At 34.2% G+C, this 19525-nt stretch overlaps 1 protein-coding gene across 2 annotated transcripts in view; it reads left to right on the top strand.

Moving 5' to 3' along the window:
* The window catches only part of LOC134527778 (mitochondrial 2-oxodicarboxylate carrier), a 54286-nt gene that overhangs the window by 24118 nt on the left and 10643 nt on the right, over window positions 1–19525 (top strand). For both annotated transcript variants that reach the window (XM_063360718.1, XM_063360719.1), the window contains exons 4-7: window positions 764–969; window positions 3798–3860; window positions 12177–12329; window positions 15025–15144. In XM_063360718.1, coding sequence (XP_063216788.1) covers window positions 764–969; window positions 3798–3860; window positions 12177–12329; window positions 15025–15144 — 542 coding nt within the window. The remainder of the gene's footprint in view (window positions 1–763; window positions 970–3797; window positions 3861–12176; window positions 12330–15024; window positions 15145–19525) is intronic.

Here is a 19525-nt window from a genome sequence, read left to right as displayed (position 1 = left end):
CTGTGATCCCGAAATTTTTCCATACTTTCGAGATCCCGCAAAGCTGTATTCATAAACGACTGAATATTCATGTTTTCAAAGTGTTAGTATTCAAAATTGAATCGAATACGAATAATAAACTATTCGTTTTGATATTCGAAAATTTGAATATTCGCAAAGGCCTATTAATCACTTAATCACTTCAAACATTACAAACCTTAAACAATTTTTTTTTACTTGGTACCTGTATTTTATAAAATAAGTGTAATGAAGCTTCCCCAAGAATAATGTTCACAATTTGATTCAATTTCACGAATATTTTAAACATTCAGTTTGATATTTGCGTCACAACAAAAAAAAAAAAAAACTAGTATTCACACAGGCTTATCTATAGATATAAAATGAGATGTTAGTTTGAATGTATGTATGACATTGATAAACTCCGACACTGTTTGACCGATGCCATGAAATTTGGCATATTGAAGAAGTTTTTGTACGGAAAAGGTTTTTTTGTAACTCGCTGCTAGATGGCACTGCAGTGCATCAACTTCTAAACCATTCAACTAATCGCCATGAGTAAACAGAAAATCATAGGTCATAGACATACAAACAGTAACTGTGAGTCATTTCTCTGTGTCGGACCGCACTGTCATATGGCGCTATCCATTTTGCTTTAGCTCGCAGACGATATATCACCCTGTGTTCAGCCCGGGCAGTACGGGTGGACTGGGATCCCTTGCTTGGTCGTGTGGACTCGTGATGAAGTGTGTGGCGGGTTGCGCAGGGTTTGTGGAGGTGTGCATCATGCACCCGCTGGACCTGGTGAAGACACGCCTCCAACTGCAGGGTGCGCAGGCCCTCGGCGACCCGCACCACTACGCGGGCGTCGCGGACTGCATGCGCAAGATGTACCGTGCAGAGGGCTTCCTCTCCTTCTGGAAGGGCGTGCTGCCGCCCGTCCTCGTCGAGACGCCCAAGCGTGCTGTCAAGGTGCCTTCCTGCCTTCCTTCCGCCTTCTTGTCTGCACATTTCTAAAGTTCACTTTTAAAGAAATTGTCATTGTTCACAGTTTTTTTAAGTAGCATTGCCTCTACAAAAATTATATTTAAACCTTTTTTTTTACAAATTAAATAAATTATTGCAAATCATACTACGGTTGAAATAACGAAATAATGAATTACCTTAATTATTAAATATGGCTCAAGATGTTAATTAAAAGGGTAAACTGGGAAAATCTGGAACAAACTTCAGGTTACTGGAAAATCCAAGCCAGCGCAGCATGCGCAAGTGAGACACACTTTTACGACAACATAATGTGCAGCTTGAAACCGTCTCTGTTCATGTGGACTGTGTTCATTTAAAAAGAGAAACACATTTAGATTTGAAAAATACAGCTAAGCCGCAAATCTGATTATTGATTTATGGGTAAGCAGGTTTATACTATTTGTTTTTATTTCGGACTGGCTAAGCACTCAACTTTGCATATGTCACATAATCAGGAAAACTAAAAACATATTGAAAATATTGCCTGGGAAAACTGTGAAAATACAAGGAGTTTTAAAACTATAGTTTGATAGACATCCTGTAATAGTATATTTGTTTATAATTACATGTATTTAGGCACATTAAAAAATTCATATTAGATATTGTATTGGTTTGCACGGCAACTCAGGTGTAGAGTAGGGGTGTGCGAATATTCGTAAACACGAATAGTTGCGAATAGTAACTGACGAACTATTCACATTCGTAAGTCAAATAGCAAAATTTAAAATTCCGAATACTGTATGCCCGAATATAAGGCGACCTGCAGTTTCAGGAGACCAAACAAATGTAAAAATAATTCTTGTAGAAATTAATGTAAAAATTCATTAGACATACATTTTGTGTTGATAAATCCTTTTTGCATTTATGTATACCGCATTTAACTTTCCATTTCACAGCTACGTATTACTATTTAGTAGTGTGTTAAACGTAACAAAGCAAACAAAGAATGCAGCTTGCCGGAACAAAACAAGTGGCTAGCTGCCATGGTGAAGCATACGGCCATGAATAACTTCGGTGACGTGACCGCGAATATTTGTCCATATTACTCTCTGACAGAGAGTCTCTGTCCTATGAATTTTAAAGAGTAATCTAAGATAATTATGTTGTTTGAAAGGTTTTTACATAAATAAAGAGTGGATTACTGTGAAATTATTAAAATAGCTTTTGAAGCAACGTACCAAATTCCTGTAAATATGGCGTCTTCGTGCGTGTTCGGCAATGTTCGTTTTACAACAAAGAAATATTGTGGAAAGACAGTTGGCAGCCATGAATTTCCAAACATTACATCCGAAATGCTAACTTAACATTTTCTGTTTGTAAACGTAAACAATCGTTCTGAAAATAGCTGTGATATTTTAGTACTAATATTTCCGTTAGAAATATGAAATTAAATTAACGTAAATGTTAACACGCGATTGCCGATTGTACACAAAGTACAAATATGATAATGTGTAATAAAAGGTTGCCATTTTGAGATGCTTCAACATTCACATTTTTACTCAAGAACAAATATTTTAATTTTCAACTTTAAACAATTGTTAATTACTGCAATATTGGGTGGATTTATTGTTTTCCCCGTGTGAGGTAATGAAGTTTTAGTTAATATAAAAATCGTGAACATTTTGTTTAAAAATGTTTCTACTGTAGTTTTCAGCTTGGAACTAATGTTTGCGGTGTTGACGTCTTGGGTGCAAAAATAAGGCGAATTCCAATTTTCTCATTTCTCGTTTATGTAAAAATGGTCGCCTTATATTCGGACCAATATTTACATCAAATATAAAATAGATAACAATTATTAAATATTATTATATATGAAATAAAAATTCATGTCCTCAATAACTCTTAAAAATACTAAGTGAACTTTTTTTTTTTGTGGTTTCATTCACAGAAAATATCTTGTATAAACTAAATATATGAAAACCCGCCATTGTTCAGTGTGGTAACATAAAAAAATATATATATATGACAAATATTCCACTTCGAAACTATTCACATTCTATTCAAAAATTTTACTATTCAATTCGAAAATATTCGACCATCAAAATTCACTATTCGCACACCCATAGTGTAGAGATTAATTTTGAAGAGCTTTAAATGACTAAAAATTTAGAAATGACTATAAAATAGTGGTGATCAGTCCTCTCTCTCTCTCTCTTTCTATATATAAGGCGCTGCTAGGACAGAATGGGAAGGAGAAACAGACAGGGGTACCGCTGACCAACACTGGCAAGGCCTGGAGATGTTGGGCCTGGGGCCAAAGGTCCCATGCAGTTAAACTATCCCAAAAAATAAATAAAATTTAGCTTTAAGAAAACTGATGCTAAAATATTAACGTCTATATAAAATAAGAGATGACTAGTGATGGGGTGCTGTGGTTACAAAGTTCCTACCTAATCAGTTTGTGCCCCACACATTCTAAATACAAGAAGCTCCAGTCTGTGAATGATTCCTTTAAGTTAATGTTTATTTCTCCCTACCTCAGTGCCCAATTAGAAAATTCTTAACTGGCCATTAGCACTACCTGGCATTCTAGTACACATTAAACATAAAGAACTGACTGCTTACAGTTCAGCTTAAACATTTATTATTGTTTTATAAATGGGCATCCTTATAATGCTACGGTAAAATTTTGTCCATCCCTTATCAGAAATTTTGCACAATTTTTTTCTTTAAAATTTTGATAATTTCAATGTAACATTTATTGTATGCTTATTGTTTGTGGGAACAGTGGTTCATCATGTGTGATTTTTATGACTCTTTCCTTTTTCTTTCAGTTCTTCACGTTTGAACAGTACAAAAGATTTTTCTTGTTTGGTGCATCATCACCTACTCCTTTGGTGAGTTTAGCTTTTATGATATTATTTCCATGTTAATTGTTTGTTTTTCCCACCAGTTTATAGATATTTTGGTTAGAAAATAAAGGTTGTATATTTGGATTATTAATGAATGTTGCACGTAATTTAGCATTCACGGGTTGTAAATTGAGGCATGGTTAGTGTAGACCAGTGGTTCCCAACCTTTTTTTGATCAGGGACCACTTTAATTTCATTATTATTAGCAGGGACCACAAGGTTAAAAAATAATCTGTATCAATCTAAAAATAAACTTTAAGACTTATCGTTCAATGTTAATCGAAACGTTTAACATAAGCAATCTAAAAAACCAAAATAAACATTAATTAACAGTGTTATGATTGAAAACATATATTTTTAGTACACAACTCAGTTTTCATCAATGAGATTTTTGAGCTCGCATCTTCTGTTCAAGATCTTGAATTCTTGGGGTAATATTTTTGCTCAAAGCTACACGCATATCATCACTTACTTTCAGTCGAATCCTGGATTTGTTTTTAATGATCAGTAATGCAGAAAATCCTTGTTCGCATAAATAAGTTATTAATAAAAGCATAAGATAGCGCAAAGCGATTTCTAGAATTTTAGTATATGAAATTGCTTTCTTACACCAAAACGTCTCCAAAGAATCAGATTCAAAAGCGTCCTTACAGTTCCTGTCATTTTGTAATTCAATAAGTTCTTCTTGGATTTCTTCTGCAACTTCTCTAGCGTTAGAGCCGAAAGGGTTGCGTATCAGTTTTTGGTCCATATTAGCTGCTGTATTGTTATATTCTGGAAAGTAACGGTTGAATTCATCAACCAACATTTGAAAATGACATTTGCTGTTTTTTTGTATGCTTTCCCCAAACATGACATACTTTTTGTCGTCAAGGAGAGCCTTCAATGTTACAAACGCACAATAATTGCCCTCGCCAACTTCACTAATCCATAACTTAAGTTTTCAAATAAAAGTACGAAGTTTATCTTCAAAATTAAAAATATTTGCAACGCCTTCTAATTGTCTGTTTAATGAACCTTGCATTTGCAAGTTCAACTTATTTAAGTGTGTAAAAATATCCACAAGATATGCCAAATGCATCTGGGATGTCAAATCAGAAAACTGTACTAGTAAGTCTTCCATTTTTTTCTCACCTAGAAACAACTCAATCTCTCCTCTCAGCTCGTATAATCTTTCCAGCATATTGCCTTTCGACAACCAACAAACCTCTGTGTGAAAGAGAAGGTTCTCATGGTTGGAGTCCATTTCAGTGCACAGTTTTTTTAAAAGGCGTGAATTTAAGGTACTGCTTTTAATGACATTTACTACTTTTATGACCAATTTCATTGTATCATTGAGGCATTTAGGAAGAGTCTTGGAAGCTAACGCCTGGCGATGAAGGATACAATGCGATGTTAATGTTGACGGATTCCTCTGTTTGATTAACGTTGCTAGACCGGAATGTGATCCTAACATCGCAGGAGGACCATCTGTACAGAAACCGACTAGCTTTTCCCACATAATGCCATATTTCTGGAAATATCCAGTTATTATGTTCATGACGTCGATACCTCTTGATGTAATTTCCAGTTCCTGAGAAAACAACAGTTCTTCTTTGATTATGTCGTCGTCTAAAAAGCGGACAAAAACAATTAACTGAGCACAATTAGAAATGTCAGTGTATTCTCGCACTGCAAAGCCAAGAATGGCGACATTTTAATTCGTGAAAAAAGTTGCACCTCAATATCATTGGATATGAGTTCAATTCTATCCGTGTTGTTCGACAAAGGTATATCTTGTATTTTTCTTTTTTGCTTCTAACCCTAAAACTTCTTCGACGGCTTTGATCAAACAAGATTTCACAAGAGTTTCTCCTATTGTGTGAAGCTTTTTTGATTGTGCTATTTATTTCGATATCTCAAACGATGCTACTAATGTTTTTTTCAGATGATGCATATCTTGTACCACTAGGCCCGAGTTACATTTTTTTTTTAATTCTCCAATTTTCCTTGAAAGAACTCTGGTGGTTGGTCAGAAAAATTTGGATGAATCGTTTCTACGTGACGTTTTAATTTCGCAGGCTTCAAGACTTCGTTCGCGAGAACAGTTGCGTATATAACACATTGTGGTTTTATTGCTCCATTACTTTCTATTGAAGTAAATCCAAATTTAATGTAACTATTATCATATTTTCTTAGGCGGCATTTTCTGAAAACAAAACCAAAATGCAATAGAATGTAGGCCTACACTGTTATGCTTATATTATGTTTTATGCCAAGAAAAAGAATAAAAAAGAATATAGCTAAATTTGTTCGTAATTCATAAAATAAATCACTAAATAAATAAATATAAACTGGTTTCCAAAATATTCTAACCTCGCTATCATTTTTTTTTACAAACTTAAATCTTTACTACACAATTTAAAAAATAATGTTGTCTAATCGTTAAAAACAAGGGTCTTGGTAGGTACCTTAAATTTCCCTTAACCCTCTTGGTGCCAGCCTCAAATTGTCTAATTCTATGACGGTTATACTAAAAGTGCCAAGTCATTTTTAAATGAATTACATATCTGGAGTTTAATATTAATAACTTTTTACATTTAATAACTTTTTACCTTTAATTACTTTTTTACCTTTAATAACTTTTTTACCTTTAAGTATGGAAGTATAAATTGTTTACATCTTATAAATAAATTATTCTTTGTCATTTTTTAGATCAAATAAGAACATAAAATTCCTTTTTTTAAATTTTATTTTAAAGTTCTCGTGAAAAAGTTATATTATTTTTAATGGATTGGCGTGCGAATAGGGCATGGTTATCAACGTAATATTCTTGGCACTAAGAATTTTTTGGGAAAATATAATCACTACAACTACAGTAAGTCCTCTATTTACGTCGTACCGATTTACGTCGTTTCGGATTAACGTCGCTAATGTTTGAGTACTCATGTTTCAATTTAAGTTGTCGCCGATTCACAATAACGTCGTTTACAATGACCGTAAATCTTTATTTTAACCAAAACACCGTATATAATTCGTTTATAATTCTTTGTTTCCTTCGGTAGTTAATTTATGCTATGTAGCGTAAGCTACACGTTCACCGCCTTATCTTATCATACATCATGAGGGACGCTTCCTGCTCTCCGCTGCTCTCCGCGCGGTGATGCAATACTACCAGCCCGCCCGCTCGGCCACCCACGTGTATCGCACGTAGAAGTGTTATCTACTTCCCGCAACGACACAGCATTTTCTCCTACCCCTTTTCGTCCAACTCCTTGGCACTTCAGTAGAGGTGTAAAAGTAACTAAAAAAGTGTACCCGTATGTATTCGTTACTATAATAATTAGTACTCGTTACTTTCGTATCGTTACTCGTTACTTCTGATAGGTACCGCATAACATGCTATGTTATGTAACAGCAACGAATCGAGTCGTATTTCGTACGCGTACAGTATGACGTCGCGTAAATAATAATAAATCGAATATAAACAATTAAAAGTATTTGATAATTAACAGCTTTTGTTAACCAAGAAACAATAAAATCTCATTAGAGCAGCTTTATTATAATATCTCTTTTAAGATAAGAACAAAAAACGTGAAAATACGCGATAATAAAAAACAAAAACATACATATTTATATTTTGTAAAAAATACTTTCTTATGTTGTTTCTGTTCCAATCTGAAACTTTGTCTACACACACAATACCTTTAATAAACAGTAAAAAACTTGGACGACGAATTTCCAAATTATACTTTTCTTAATAAAGAAACATCGTTCTTTGTAACGAATAAGCGCGCGCATGCGTAAAACATACGAAAAATGTGAGTAACGAAATGCATTCGTGTGTAACGTTTCGTTACTCGTTACTAGGTGCCGCACCCGTTACTCAGTAACGAATACATACGGTTTGCTACAGCTCTACGACTTCAGTCGCTATGATATCATTGAGTTGGCCGGAGTTTTAAACGTGCCGTTGTTAACTTTATCGTGATTAAATGCGTTTGTAGTAGGCCTACAGTATCAGCTCACTGCAATTTATGATTTTTTCTTCATAAGATGTCTTCCAAACGACTATATATCTGTTTTTATATTTCAATCAATAAAAGTAATAAAGCAGCTGGTTAAATAACCATTCTATAAAGCTGAGAAGTACTAGTTGGACTTGTTTCCCACGCTGTCGGTTGTCATTTGCTGATAAAATTGCCCGTTGTCACGTCTGTATGCCAAGGTAAGTAAAATAGTATGCCAGCGCTTCCGGCCGACCTTGGGCCGTGGTCGGCAGGTGGCATGAAACATGGCTCATTTTGCGTCGTTTCTATTTACGTCGCGGTTTTCAGGAACGTAACCCCGACGTAAACCGAGGACTTACTGTATTACAAAAATGATTTTCAACGCACAATAAACAACAATAAAGAATAACTGGCAATTTATAATATCCACGAAACTCCTTATTATTTTTTGATAAAGCAACTTAATAATTTGTTTGCCAGAAAAAATATAATTTTTGTAAATATTTGCAAAATACATTTTTATAAGCAGGAACACATACTTACATATGTAGAAAATAATTAACACTTATAATTTACAAAATGATCAAAATATATATTTTTTAAAATAAATGTTGAATTTCTCACAACGGACACAGAAAAGGCGATTTATCCGACTTTGGCATTAAAAGAATTAACAATGTTTTTAATTCGTTATGAAAAACCTAAAACAGCATAATAACAATTCAACAATTTTATGATAGCATATTTTTAAGAATTTTTGTGGCTTGCTCCACTTTTTAATTTGGGAGGCCAGTGTTATTTTACTATTTTAATTTTTAATTTCATATAGCTTTATTTTATATATAATTAGGTTTTCAACTAAATGTACTTAACTGTTGTGAACATTTGTAATACACAAACACAAGTATCATACGTAAACTAACGTCCACATTCTTTTTTGTAATTGCATGTTTTTATTAAAAAAGTTTAACAGAGAAAAATGCATAGCCTACTTACCCTGTTCATATCTTATCAAAATATCCATAAGGATATTGAGGAGTTACAGATGTTGACCCACTAAACCGCTAAACAGAATCACTAACACAACACTGCTGAGCAAAACAAAATAAAACTTACGACTGACTGACCGGCTTGCGCCATAATGTTTAGTCAGTTGTTTGCCCTTCCCCCGGTCGCCTGCGCGCCACGCTCACTTTTTTTCACCGACGCGCTTTCATTCAAAGTTTGAAATCTTTCACGGACCATATTTTAGCTCTCGCGGACCACTGATGGTCCGCGGACCACTGGTTGGGAACCACTGGTGTAGACGATGTTAGCACTGTGAACTCAGTGGTCAGAGCTCCTGCCTGGTGAGCATGAGCCAAATGTCTCAGGTTTGATTACCAGCAGAGCCGGGGATTTTTCACAGAGTGTTAAAATCAATCCCAGGTCCAGCATTGGGTGTTGTGATGTCATTCACCTCAATACTGCAGGCAGGACTGAACCATCGCAGAATCACCCTGTAATGAAAGCCCAAGATGACGTCTACTACCGCCACATTATCTGGGGTCAATGTGCTGGGAGTCGAGCATCAAGGAATTATTATCACCACAGTACACAACATATTGTAAGCTATTGCTTTGCCTTTCTCAAGAAAAACGGCTGTTTCGATACCTCCTTTTCCGATACCCCTATACCACTACCTATAGCCGATACCATCACAGATATCTTGTACTACAATCAACATTTACAACTACTGGCGAAACTGCATGAATAAATATATGAAACATAAATTTCCATAAATTTTTTCGATACCATCATTTCTTTATAAATATAAATTCAAAGCTATTTGATTGAAAATTGTGCATGACTAGGGGCTTGCATATTTTGTAAAAAGATTCTAAGACATGCTGAAAGTTTAAACACAGTAGCATTGTCTGTGTTTTGTGATTGAATGAGTTTCTTTCAGGTACATATAGGTTGTTATAACACCAATCACAGTAATTCTGCGCAGAAGCAAACACGCCCTGAGTGGCTTGGTCAAATAGGGCGAAGACTTCTCTCGCAGATGGCCGCCAGTCACAAGGAAGAAACCACTTGTGCGGGTATACTTTGTTGCAGTCTAGGTAATAAGCATTCAGAATGCGTATCCCTATGCATGAATTATTTATTACGTAAACATCATAATTTATATTTACTTGTAGCTAAGCATTTTTGAGATTTGTATTTAAAACTATAGTTAAAAGAATTGAATAAAGATAAAAATATTATTAAAACTATGACAAATAAACATATCAAGTATTAAAAAAAATCAGATATAAACATATTTTTTCCGACACCTCAGATAGCTTTACCGATAACCTAGGTATTGACAGAAAACTGAATATCGGCCAGTATCTGATGCCAGTATTGGATATCAGATCAGTTCTACCATGAACTAGACTCACGTTGACAGTTGGTCTGTAGAATATACTGTTTAAAATCAGGTTAGGTACCAGGGTTGACCCTGCCTTTACTCATCCAACAACAACAAAGTCTTCATTATGTAGTTTTCACACGAACAACAACCAAACGTCTACATTTCTTGGGTAAATTACTCCCTGAGAGATGACCCTGAACAAAAGGTGAAAATTGTCTTCAAGCAACTGTAACACCCAAACGACCTATATTATGACATAGCATAACTCGTACCTACCCTATGTTAACAATATTTTAACTAATTTGCATAGTATTTTGTTCATCATGATTTTTATACTCGGGTTTCTTTTTTTATGCATAGGCATTTAAAGTATTTTGTTTGTGCTTTAATATTATCATTTGGCTTAGGTTTTACATAAAGCTGAATGTAATATTTTTTATTATTATTCTTTCACTCTAATATATTTAGTCAGTTAAAATCAATGTGTCTATTAATTACGATTCCACAATTATAAAGCACACTATGGGCAATAAGACTGATGTTCTAGAACAATCTAGAAAATTATAAAAGAAAGGGAGACAGATGCAACACTGTCGCCAGAAATTTATTTTTCACGCCACAAGTTAGTGATTTGTTGAAAAACCCAGTACGTGGGTGCATGACTGCGCATCAATAGACTGGAACTTTTGCTGGGCTCTACCTCACCAGCCAATCAGAGCAAGCCATGCGGTAGTGTGATGTGCCCTTCCAGATTTTCATGAAATAAAATTTCTAAGCACAATTTCCCTATATGGACAGGTACTGATTACTGTTTTGTGATTGGTCAGCTGGCCCACGGATTTTGCTTCCCTTCGTTTCTAATTTTTTGAAAGAAGGTAACTGCTGGTGTAAGGCAGTTGTCGCTCAATGGTTTCCGTGTGCGGTTGCATCGTCGCCAATTCATGAACTCATGAAGAGAATGTACTTTGTGACAATTGAACGCCTGCCGGTCAGGACCAATCCGAGTTGCAGCTTTTTTATTATTATTTTTTTTTTTTTCGGACATTAATAAATTATAAATTTGACCCCAGGCGTTGGCATCGGCCCAGGTCACCCACCAGGGAAAAATTTCCATGGGAGGACGTAACTGGTTAAGTGAACTTAACCCAGGGACTTATTTTTTTTTAAATATCTAGCAATAGGAAGCTGTGAAGTCCAGCTGAAGCTGTGTTGGTATGTATTGTAAATTTTTTTTATCAGAAAGTAATCCGACCAGTATAAAATATTTCCAATTAATGAACTTTTGATCAGAGGACTGAACTGTGGTTGGTACCGTGTGGAAGTTCAAGTTTTTTGTTTTAATTAATAAACAAAGGAAGTTTAAAAATGCACATTAATTTTCAAATTAAAAACTTGACCAAATAACTTATTTTGGTTAAAAGACATAATTTAAAAACAATCTTAAAGTAACTACCTACAACAGTAAGTTTTAAAGTGTCTTGTTATTTTTCTGGGTTGTTTTGCCAGGCCAACCTGGAATGTAAAAATATGGCTCTTAAAACTGTTTAAAAAAATGCACTGCTCATTTATTACACATGCCAATCTCATCCCTGTGTACTTCAAAAAAGTGGTTCCTGACCTTGAGTTTAATGCAGTTCAGATTATTACATTTTGTTACAAATATTTTATCCCCTTAATGTGTTTTGAGGCCTGGGTCAGTATAGGGAAATACTACTTGGATGTTGCATGCAGGTGTGAGTAAACCATTTTGGTTAATATTGTATATTTGGGTGTACCCATTTTTTTAAAATAAAATAACAACTTTTTAACATTAAAAAGATTATATTTTTTAACGCCAGAGTAACCTCAGGGAAATGTTATCTTGACGACGTTGTGTAGCAACTGCATGCGCATGTGTGTGTGCCGTGCACGCAGACGTTCTCTCTGGCGGGGCTGGGCGCCGGGGTGACGGAAGCCATCCTCGTGAACCCTTTTGAGGTGGTCAAGGTCACACTGCAGTCGAACCGGGCACAGCTCAAGGAGGTCCCTCGTACCTGGACCGTCACCAAGCAGATCATCAACTCCCAGGTGAGCATCCGCTCGAGGCAGGAAGTGCGTCTCCTACATCGGTACTTAAAATTAATAAATCAATTGAATGACTAATTAATGTTGGAATTTAACTGCTTCAACAGTTCTGTGAATATTTAAACCCTTTCGTAAAGAATGTTAGGAAATCTAATTATTTCCTTTACTGCTGTTTTACACAGAAAAAAGATTTAAGTTGAAGATGTCTGATTTTCATGAGATGCGAAATGAAATCAAGGATGGTTTGAAGATTATTTATTTCAAAAGTTTTCTTTAATTTGCCAGCTTTTCTAGTTCTCATTCAACATTTGTGTTTTTATTTTAATCTCCTTGTTTACCGGTGTCTGGTATGACAGCAGGAAAAAAGAAATTTAATTCCCAATTATTTACTTCCCTTCTGAATGAAATTATGGAAATTCTAGAAGATTAACCTAAAGAATAACACTTAGAAGTAAATATACGTACATTTTCTGTAAAAAAAAAAAAAAAAAAAAAAAAAAAAGAGCATTATGAGTCCTAAATATTTTGAACCTAAAAAAATTTTTGTAAAGTGTTTGCAAAATAATAGTATATGATTTTATGCTCATTGCACATAACAAATATGTATTGAGTTTTAAAAAAGGTGATCATAGTCTCGTGTCGAGTATAATGAACTCTACTTTCGAGTGGTCAAGCTACTTTTCAACTTGGCTTGAATGTTTGAGTCTGCCATCCCTAACTAAATCATTTTATGTAAAGAAATTTCTCTTTGATAAACATTAAAATAACAATTTTTTATTTTTTAATATTTCAAATATGTATTCTTAATGAGTATTGCCATAGCAGGTCATTGGCAGCCTAAAATTACAAATGTTGATGAAAGCTAGAGTAAAATGTTTTTTTTGTGGCATTCAGCTCATTTGGTTTTTATGTCTAAGACTTATGTAGAGTTTTAAGAGTGTAGTGTTTTGTTTTGTTCATTTAACTCAAATGTGCTGTGCAGGTCTTGCCAAAGGGTAGATTTTCAAAGAGGTAAGTGTAGACTTGGTGTTAGTAAGCATTTTCAAGGTTTTTAAATTGTTCGTTAGATTTTTTTTTTTTTTGGGTCAAGTAACAGTAGAGTTTATATTTACTTACACTTCTTTCATTAAAAATAATAAATGGTCATATCCCAATTTTCTTAAATCTAAATCTCACATTAAAATCTCAAAGAGTACCTTCAATCTACTCCTCGAATACGAATCTGGATATCAAGGTTAAAAATAAAATGATTTACAAAAAAATAACTAATTCATAATGGTGTTAAAACATTCATTCTTTATAAGTTTTGTTTCACTAAATAAGTTTCCTTAAATGATACATATCGTAATTTAATTTGCATGGTTACATATTTAAAGTACATTATCTTGAGAAATGCAAGTAGGGTAGGTATGAAGGAAAACACAAATAGACCTAGACAACTTCAGAGTTCTTATGGTTGGGTTTTTTAATTTATTACAATTATTCATATATTTTTCTTTGAATCTTATTCCTTAAATATTGAATCTTTTAAATGTACTAGAGAGTAGAATGTTCAATTAATTTGACTGCCCCAACCCCAATTAAAAATTTGATCTGGTTTTTGGATGGTGTGTTGTGGTGTACGCATAATTTGAAGACTTCATTCATTCTGGCTACCTTAATTAATGCAGACATTTAAATGGCACAGTATTGACTTTTATCAATGAATTTTTTTTGCAAAATTTTTGGAAAGTATTGTCCTGAATATAAGTCTGGAATTTTTGTAAAAATTTAAAGAGAAAAACGCACAGCCGACTTATATGCGGACATTTCAGAAATCACAATTTTTAATATATATATTTATATATATTAAAAAGCCCTTGTATGGTTTTTTTTTTGTTTTCTTTGTCCAAATTTTGAACTGCATACCCTCTATATAATTTATAAATACTAAACCATATTCAAATATGAACTTTTATCTTCCTAGCCCGATTACACCCCATGCCGACCAAACCCCAAAGATTTGCAAAAATAGTGTTTTTTCCTAAAATTTTGTTCTTCTATAAAATTATTAAATATGCATTTTATGAAGTAAATAAAAGAAAATGAAATAATAATTATTAAAACACATAAAAAAACAACAATCAGGCAGGGTAACTTCTCTTAAGGGTACGTTTTTTTACTGTGTATGGATACAAATTTTTATGTGTTCCTGTACACAGCGCATAAGGAATTGATTCTGCTCTTCGTCACCTGTGATAAGTTCGTAAAAATGTCTGAAATAAATATTACACAAGCAAAAATACAGCAGTTAAATTTTTCAATTAACATTAAGGCCAAATGATAAGAATTTTTTTTTTTAATAAAAAAAAAGAAACATATTTAGTATATAATCAGTTTCTTTTTGTATCAAAAATGTTCTCTGAAGTGCTAAACGCATTCTCATAGCATTGTAGCTGGTGGAAGACACAAGCATTTCTTTGATAGCTTCTGTTTAATGTAGTCCTCAACTACACAGGAGCTAGTGTTTGAGTAATGAATTGCATGCCCTCAAATATATTTATTTGACTCAAATATATTTATTTGAATATTTTTCTTCAATATCAAATTTTTTAAATACTAAATATTTTATGATATTTGAGGATTTAATTGGCCCATTCTACTTTCAAATTGAGTTAAGGAAAAATTTAAAAAAATATATATTGTTGTTTGTTATCAGGGCATCGGCCTACGCGGGCTGAACAAAGGTCTGACTGCGACCATCGGCAGAAACGGGGTGTTCAATATGGTTTACTTCGGGTTTTACCACTCCGTCAAGGGCTACTTGCCGGAATACGAGGTGAGTGAGTGATGAGAGGCAAGACTGCCAGCTCAAGCATTCTGATAAATGCCTTACTTGCGAAATAAAGGCAAGCTTGCTTGAGTGATTAATTTAAATTATTTGTTACACTGTTTTTGAAAAGATTTAGAACCAGCCAAAGAGTGTACTGTTAATGATGAATTCAAAAATTATTTTTACAGTTCACAGATCAGAGCAGCGCTTCTCCCTGACTTCCATAGCTATGCACTGTGCAGAAATTAAAAACAAACCAACTATTTTTACCATGTTTTATCTTACAATCATTGCACTCACATAATCCTTGCACTGTTATTTTAGGGCGTCAAAATTTGGAAAAAAAAAATTGTCTTATAAAAATCGCATTATGTTATTGGTCTCACTTTTAGATTCCGAGTGCTTTGTGTAGTAAATAAACATGACCTTGCCAAAGTTCGCAGGAGAGTTTTCAAGTTGCAGTTAAGTGGTGTGTAGTTATAATTAGAAAATACTGTAATTACAGCAAAACTCGTGTAAAGCATTCCCGCACAATACAATCTAATACAATCAAATGTTTTGCTCCCGTCATCTCCATAAGTAGAGACATGCAAAAGGTGTGTTTATTTTGTGATGAAAAGTGGTGTTATTTTCCCTTAAAATCGGTGTTATTTTTACCTAAAAGTGGGGTTATTATTTTTTTATTTTTACAATTTCAAGTGTAAGAAATATGAAGAGAACATTGTAATATAATTGCACCATCAATTGAAACATTATAAATTAAAATTACACAAATATAGGTTAAAAAGACACAAGTTTAGGAACTCGGATTCTAAATTAAGTCAACCCAATAATTTCAGAACCAAAGTACTTTGACACAACATTTAACTTTCAAATGAAAAAATAGCCATTGTAGCTCAATTTTCTTGTTTCAAATTAGTTCTCTTGTCAGTGAGAACATTATTGTATTGTATCAAGAAGCGTTCCGAATCAACGTTTGCATACAACATCCACACTGCTTCCAGGCACTTGTCAGAAAATTCAGGTTGTGAAAGTTTTAAAACTTGAAGTGCCTTCACTACATCCACACTGCTTTCCTTCATTTGTTTCTCAACTATCTGTTTTAACTCTCCAAAACTGGTGATCAGCTCCTGGCGGTCCATTTCTTTCAGAGTAGAAACTTTACACAACTTAGCAAGCAAAATAGGGCTCATGTCCGTAATCAAAATATTTTTTGGATTAAAGACAGTCAGTGTTTCAAAGTCAAGTCTGCTTGGATCTGTAGCCATCAAGCTGGTAAGCTTCACCAGAGATTTTGTATACACTTGCACTACACTTATTTTCACAGCAGCTGCTTTCGTGGTGTTCATGTGGTCCAAAACTTGTTTTGTTTCGTCAAAAAAATGCACTCCTTCATGTTTCCAAAGTTGCGCTGCACCTTGGTAAGCTCACAATGCAAAATATGAGCGTTTGGCTAGCTCCAGTCTTCTAGCCTCGTTATTTAAGTATTTTCGGATTTAAAAAAAAAAAAATTTTTAACACATATTGCCCAACTACGTATTTACCCTCGCATATAATCCACTATCACGAAATTCGCGCTCAAGTTTGGTGATTGCTTGAGGTTTCGGCATATTTTACACTTTCAAACCTATGCTGAGAAATATGAAGACGTTTTCTATCACAAACTACAGTTTTTATAAAATAGTTGCACTGTATACAACATTTTTAAAAAAAATTATCATTCTTAAACATAAAACGTAATTGTTAAGTTTGTTTACTGTAAGAGAACAAAATTAAAACAGTTTGCACAGTCCATAGTACATGCAAGATGAACAGTTGTGCGTAATTTATAATTTGCTTCGCGACACAAGCGCTGTAACGCACTCTGTAAACGTGCCTTCGAGACATGTGCGTTTAGTGCACGAGTGCAGTTCGCCAAGAACGCGTCGTATCAAATAAATAATGAAACGTAAACATTGGCAAGTGTAGTCTTTACGTTGATGGTGTTATCAGTGGTGACAACGGCTATTTATTTACTTTTTTTAAGTTACCAAATGGCGGGAAAGTGTGGTTATTCGTGGTAAACAAACGTATTTCGCAAAAAAAAAATTTGCGGTATCAGAAATTATGTAAAAGTTAGGTTATTTGTGTTAAACTTACGAATTTCGCGTAAAAATTCGTTTTATCGTAAATGCGAAATTTGCATGTCCCTATCCATAAGATGTACAAGAATTTTATCCATTACGATGTTGCCCGCAATCTTTGTTCAAACAATGTTTTTATTTAAGTTAAAATCCCTGTTTATTAGAATATTACAGTTTACGTACTTAATTACCAGTAATAAGAAGTTTCCAATGTGTAAATTCTCTTTTAAACAATATTTTGAACTTTATAACATTTAATTGTTCCATCACCGCTGTGTAACATGTATGAAAATGAAAATGTAGCCAAGTGCTAGTTGGCATCATACATGTTTGGTTACTTTGATGCCTGTATAGAGTGCATGCACTTAGTCTATTATTGATAGCTTGAGATGCAACATGCGCACTCTTGTCTCATGCTGGGTAAAGTACATTTGATAGCCCACTCTCTTTTGTGGTGTGTACTACAGCGATGATAGTTGTGGGTACACTACGTTAGTTTTGCCTTACTTTCAGGTCACGGTTACTGTTTTGAATTAAGTTGATACAAAATATGTGTTTTGTATCATGACTAATTTTAATTGTTTGACTTGCTTTTGTAAGCTCTGCTTTTTAATTAAACATAATTTCCATGCTACAGTTTTGTTATGAAAATATTTTCCTCAACAAAAGTAATTGTCTCATATAAAAGTCACACTTATACTTTTCAATCTTGATTTGAGCATAAAATGTGCTAGAATTATGCGATAGAAGATGGTATTTAAAATAAACAACTTGGCAAGCACTCATAGGTATAGTTATGTTACTGTATGAAAGTTGTCGAAATATAGTCTACAATCCTGCTTTTCCCATGGTTGCCAGTGTGTGCCTTGCAAGTCGTTTTGAGTCCCGCCAAGGGTTGGCAGAGGCAGTAGCCAATGGAAGTCAAGGGTATCCTTCCATTTGTTATTTTTTCTCATTGCCTTGTTATTACCTCTTTTTTTTTTAATTTAGGGTATTTGATTAAGACTGTGTATTCAAGCCAGGCTACAAGGAATTTTTCCTAAGATAATTTTATTAAGTTTGTGTAGGTTGTGCATTTTCTTAAATTATTTAATGGTTTCTATATTTAGAATTACATTTAAAAAATATATAAAGAGCATTATATTTTTCACTAGTCTCTAAAGAACACTTGTTTCTGTGGGTAAATTTTGTTGTATTAAAGTTATGTTAAAACTATAAAATAAAGTTCCGTAAGGGTTTTAGAAATTTGGACTTACTTATTAACTGGCAAAACTTATTATTTATTAACTGGCAAAACTTATTAAGGCTCGGTCTCACACACTATGTTGGTTAATTTTCCTGTCATTTATATTATTTAAAATGTATTTCTAAGCCTGTGCAAATATCAGTTTTTTAGTTCAAATTAAATATGAATAGTAAATAATTCTCGAATACAAATATCAAATTCAAATAGTAAAGTTGAGAATTTTATTTCACAATAAAACAATTTATTTTTATTATCATGTAACAAATACGTAGGGAAATAGATAAATATGTATGTAGTGGAAAATTAGATAAATAATAACCGAAGTGTAAGGTTGGTTAGGTTAAGTTAGCTGCAATAAGTATATCTAATTTGTTTGTTAAAAGTATTACAACAAAGGCTACACACAAACTTAATTTAAATCTGTATGCAATACGACATGCTTTCAATTCAGACTAGATTCCTACCGTATTTGCTCGCGTAAAGGCCCCGCCCGCGTATACGCCCCCCTCGTTTTGTAAACATTTTTGAGAAAAAATTTAAAATGTATTTTTATGGGTTTATCTGAGGGCAGGGCAGCTTGGCATGCACCAAACAACAAGCCATTTATTGTGAGCAGCGGGAGTTGATTTCGTAAGCGGCAGTGATACAGAGACTGTCATTATAGTTTGTCCGCTCTCAGTAGAACTGTCGTGAGGCGTGACAGACGTACGCAGTTAGTCGTATCTCAAACGACATAAAGATAAAGAAAGCTGGACTCGCGCGCTTGTGTTGATGTGCAGTGTTGTCGGTGAAGAAGAGGAGAAGAAGAGGGGAAGTGAAGGAGGAAGGGAAGTGGGTGGTATTTCTAACACTCCTTTGTCTGGTTGGTTGTCTAGCTGGCAGGAGGGAGGTTAAGCCACACCTCTGCCTCAGCGCTGCCTCTCCCCCCTGCGGACTCGCTGCCTCTCTCTCCCTCCTGTCGCGTCTCTGCCACTCTCTCCCTCCTGCCACGTCGCTGCCTCCCCCACCCACCCTCATT

Source organism: Bacillus rossius, chromosome 1, assembly GCF_032445375.1.
Source record: "Bacillus rossius redtenbacheri isolate Brsri chromosome 1, Brsri_v3, whole genome shotgun sequence".
Lineage (NCBI taxonomy): Eukaryota > Metazoa > Arthropoda > Insecta > Phasmatodea > Bacillidae > Bacillus > Bacillus rossius.
Note: the sequence above shows the minus strand (reverse complement) of the source record. Positions and strands in the feature narration are given on the sequence as shown.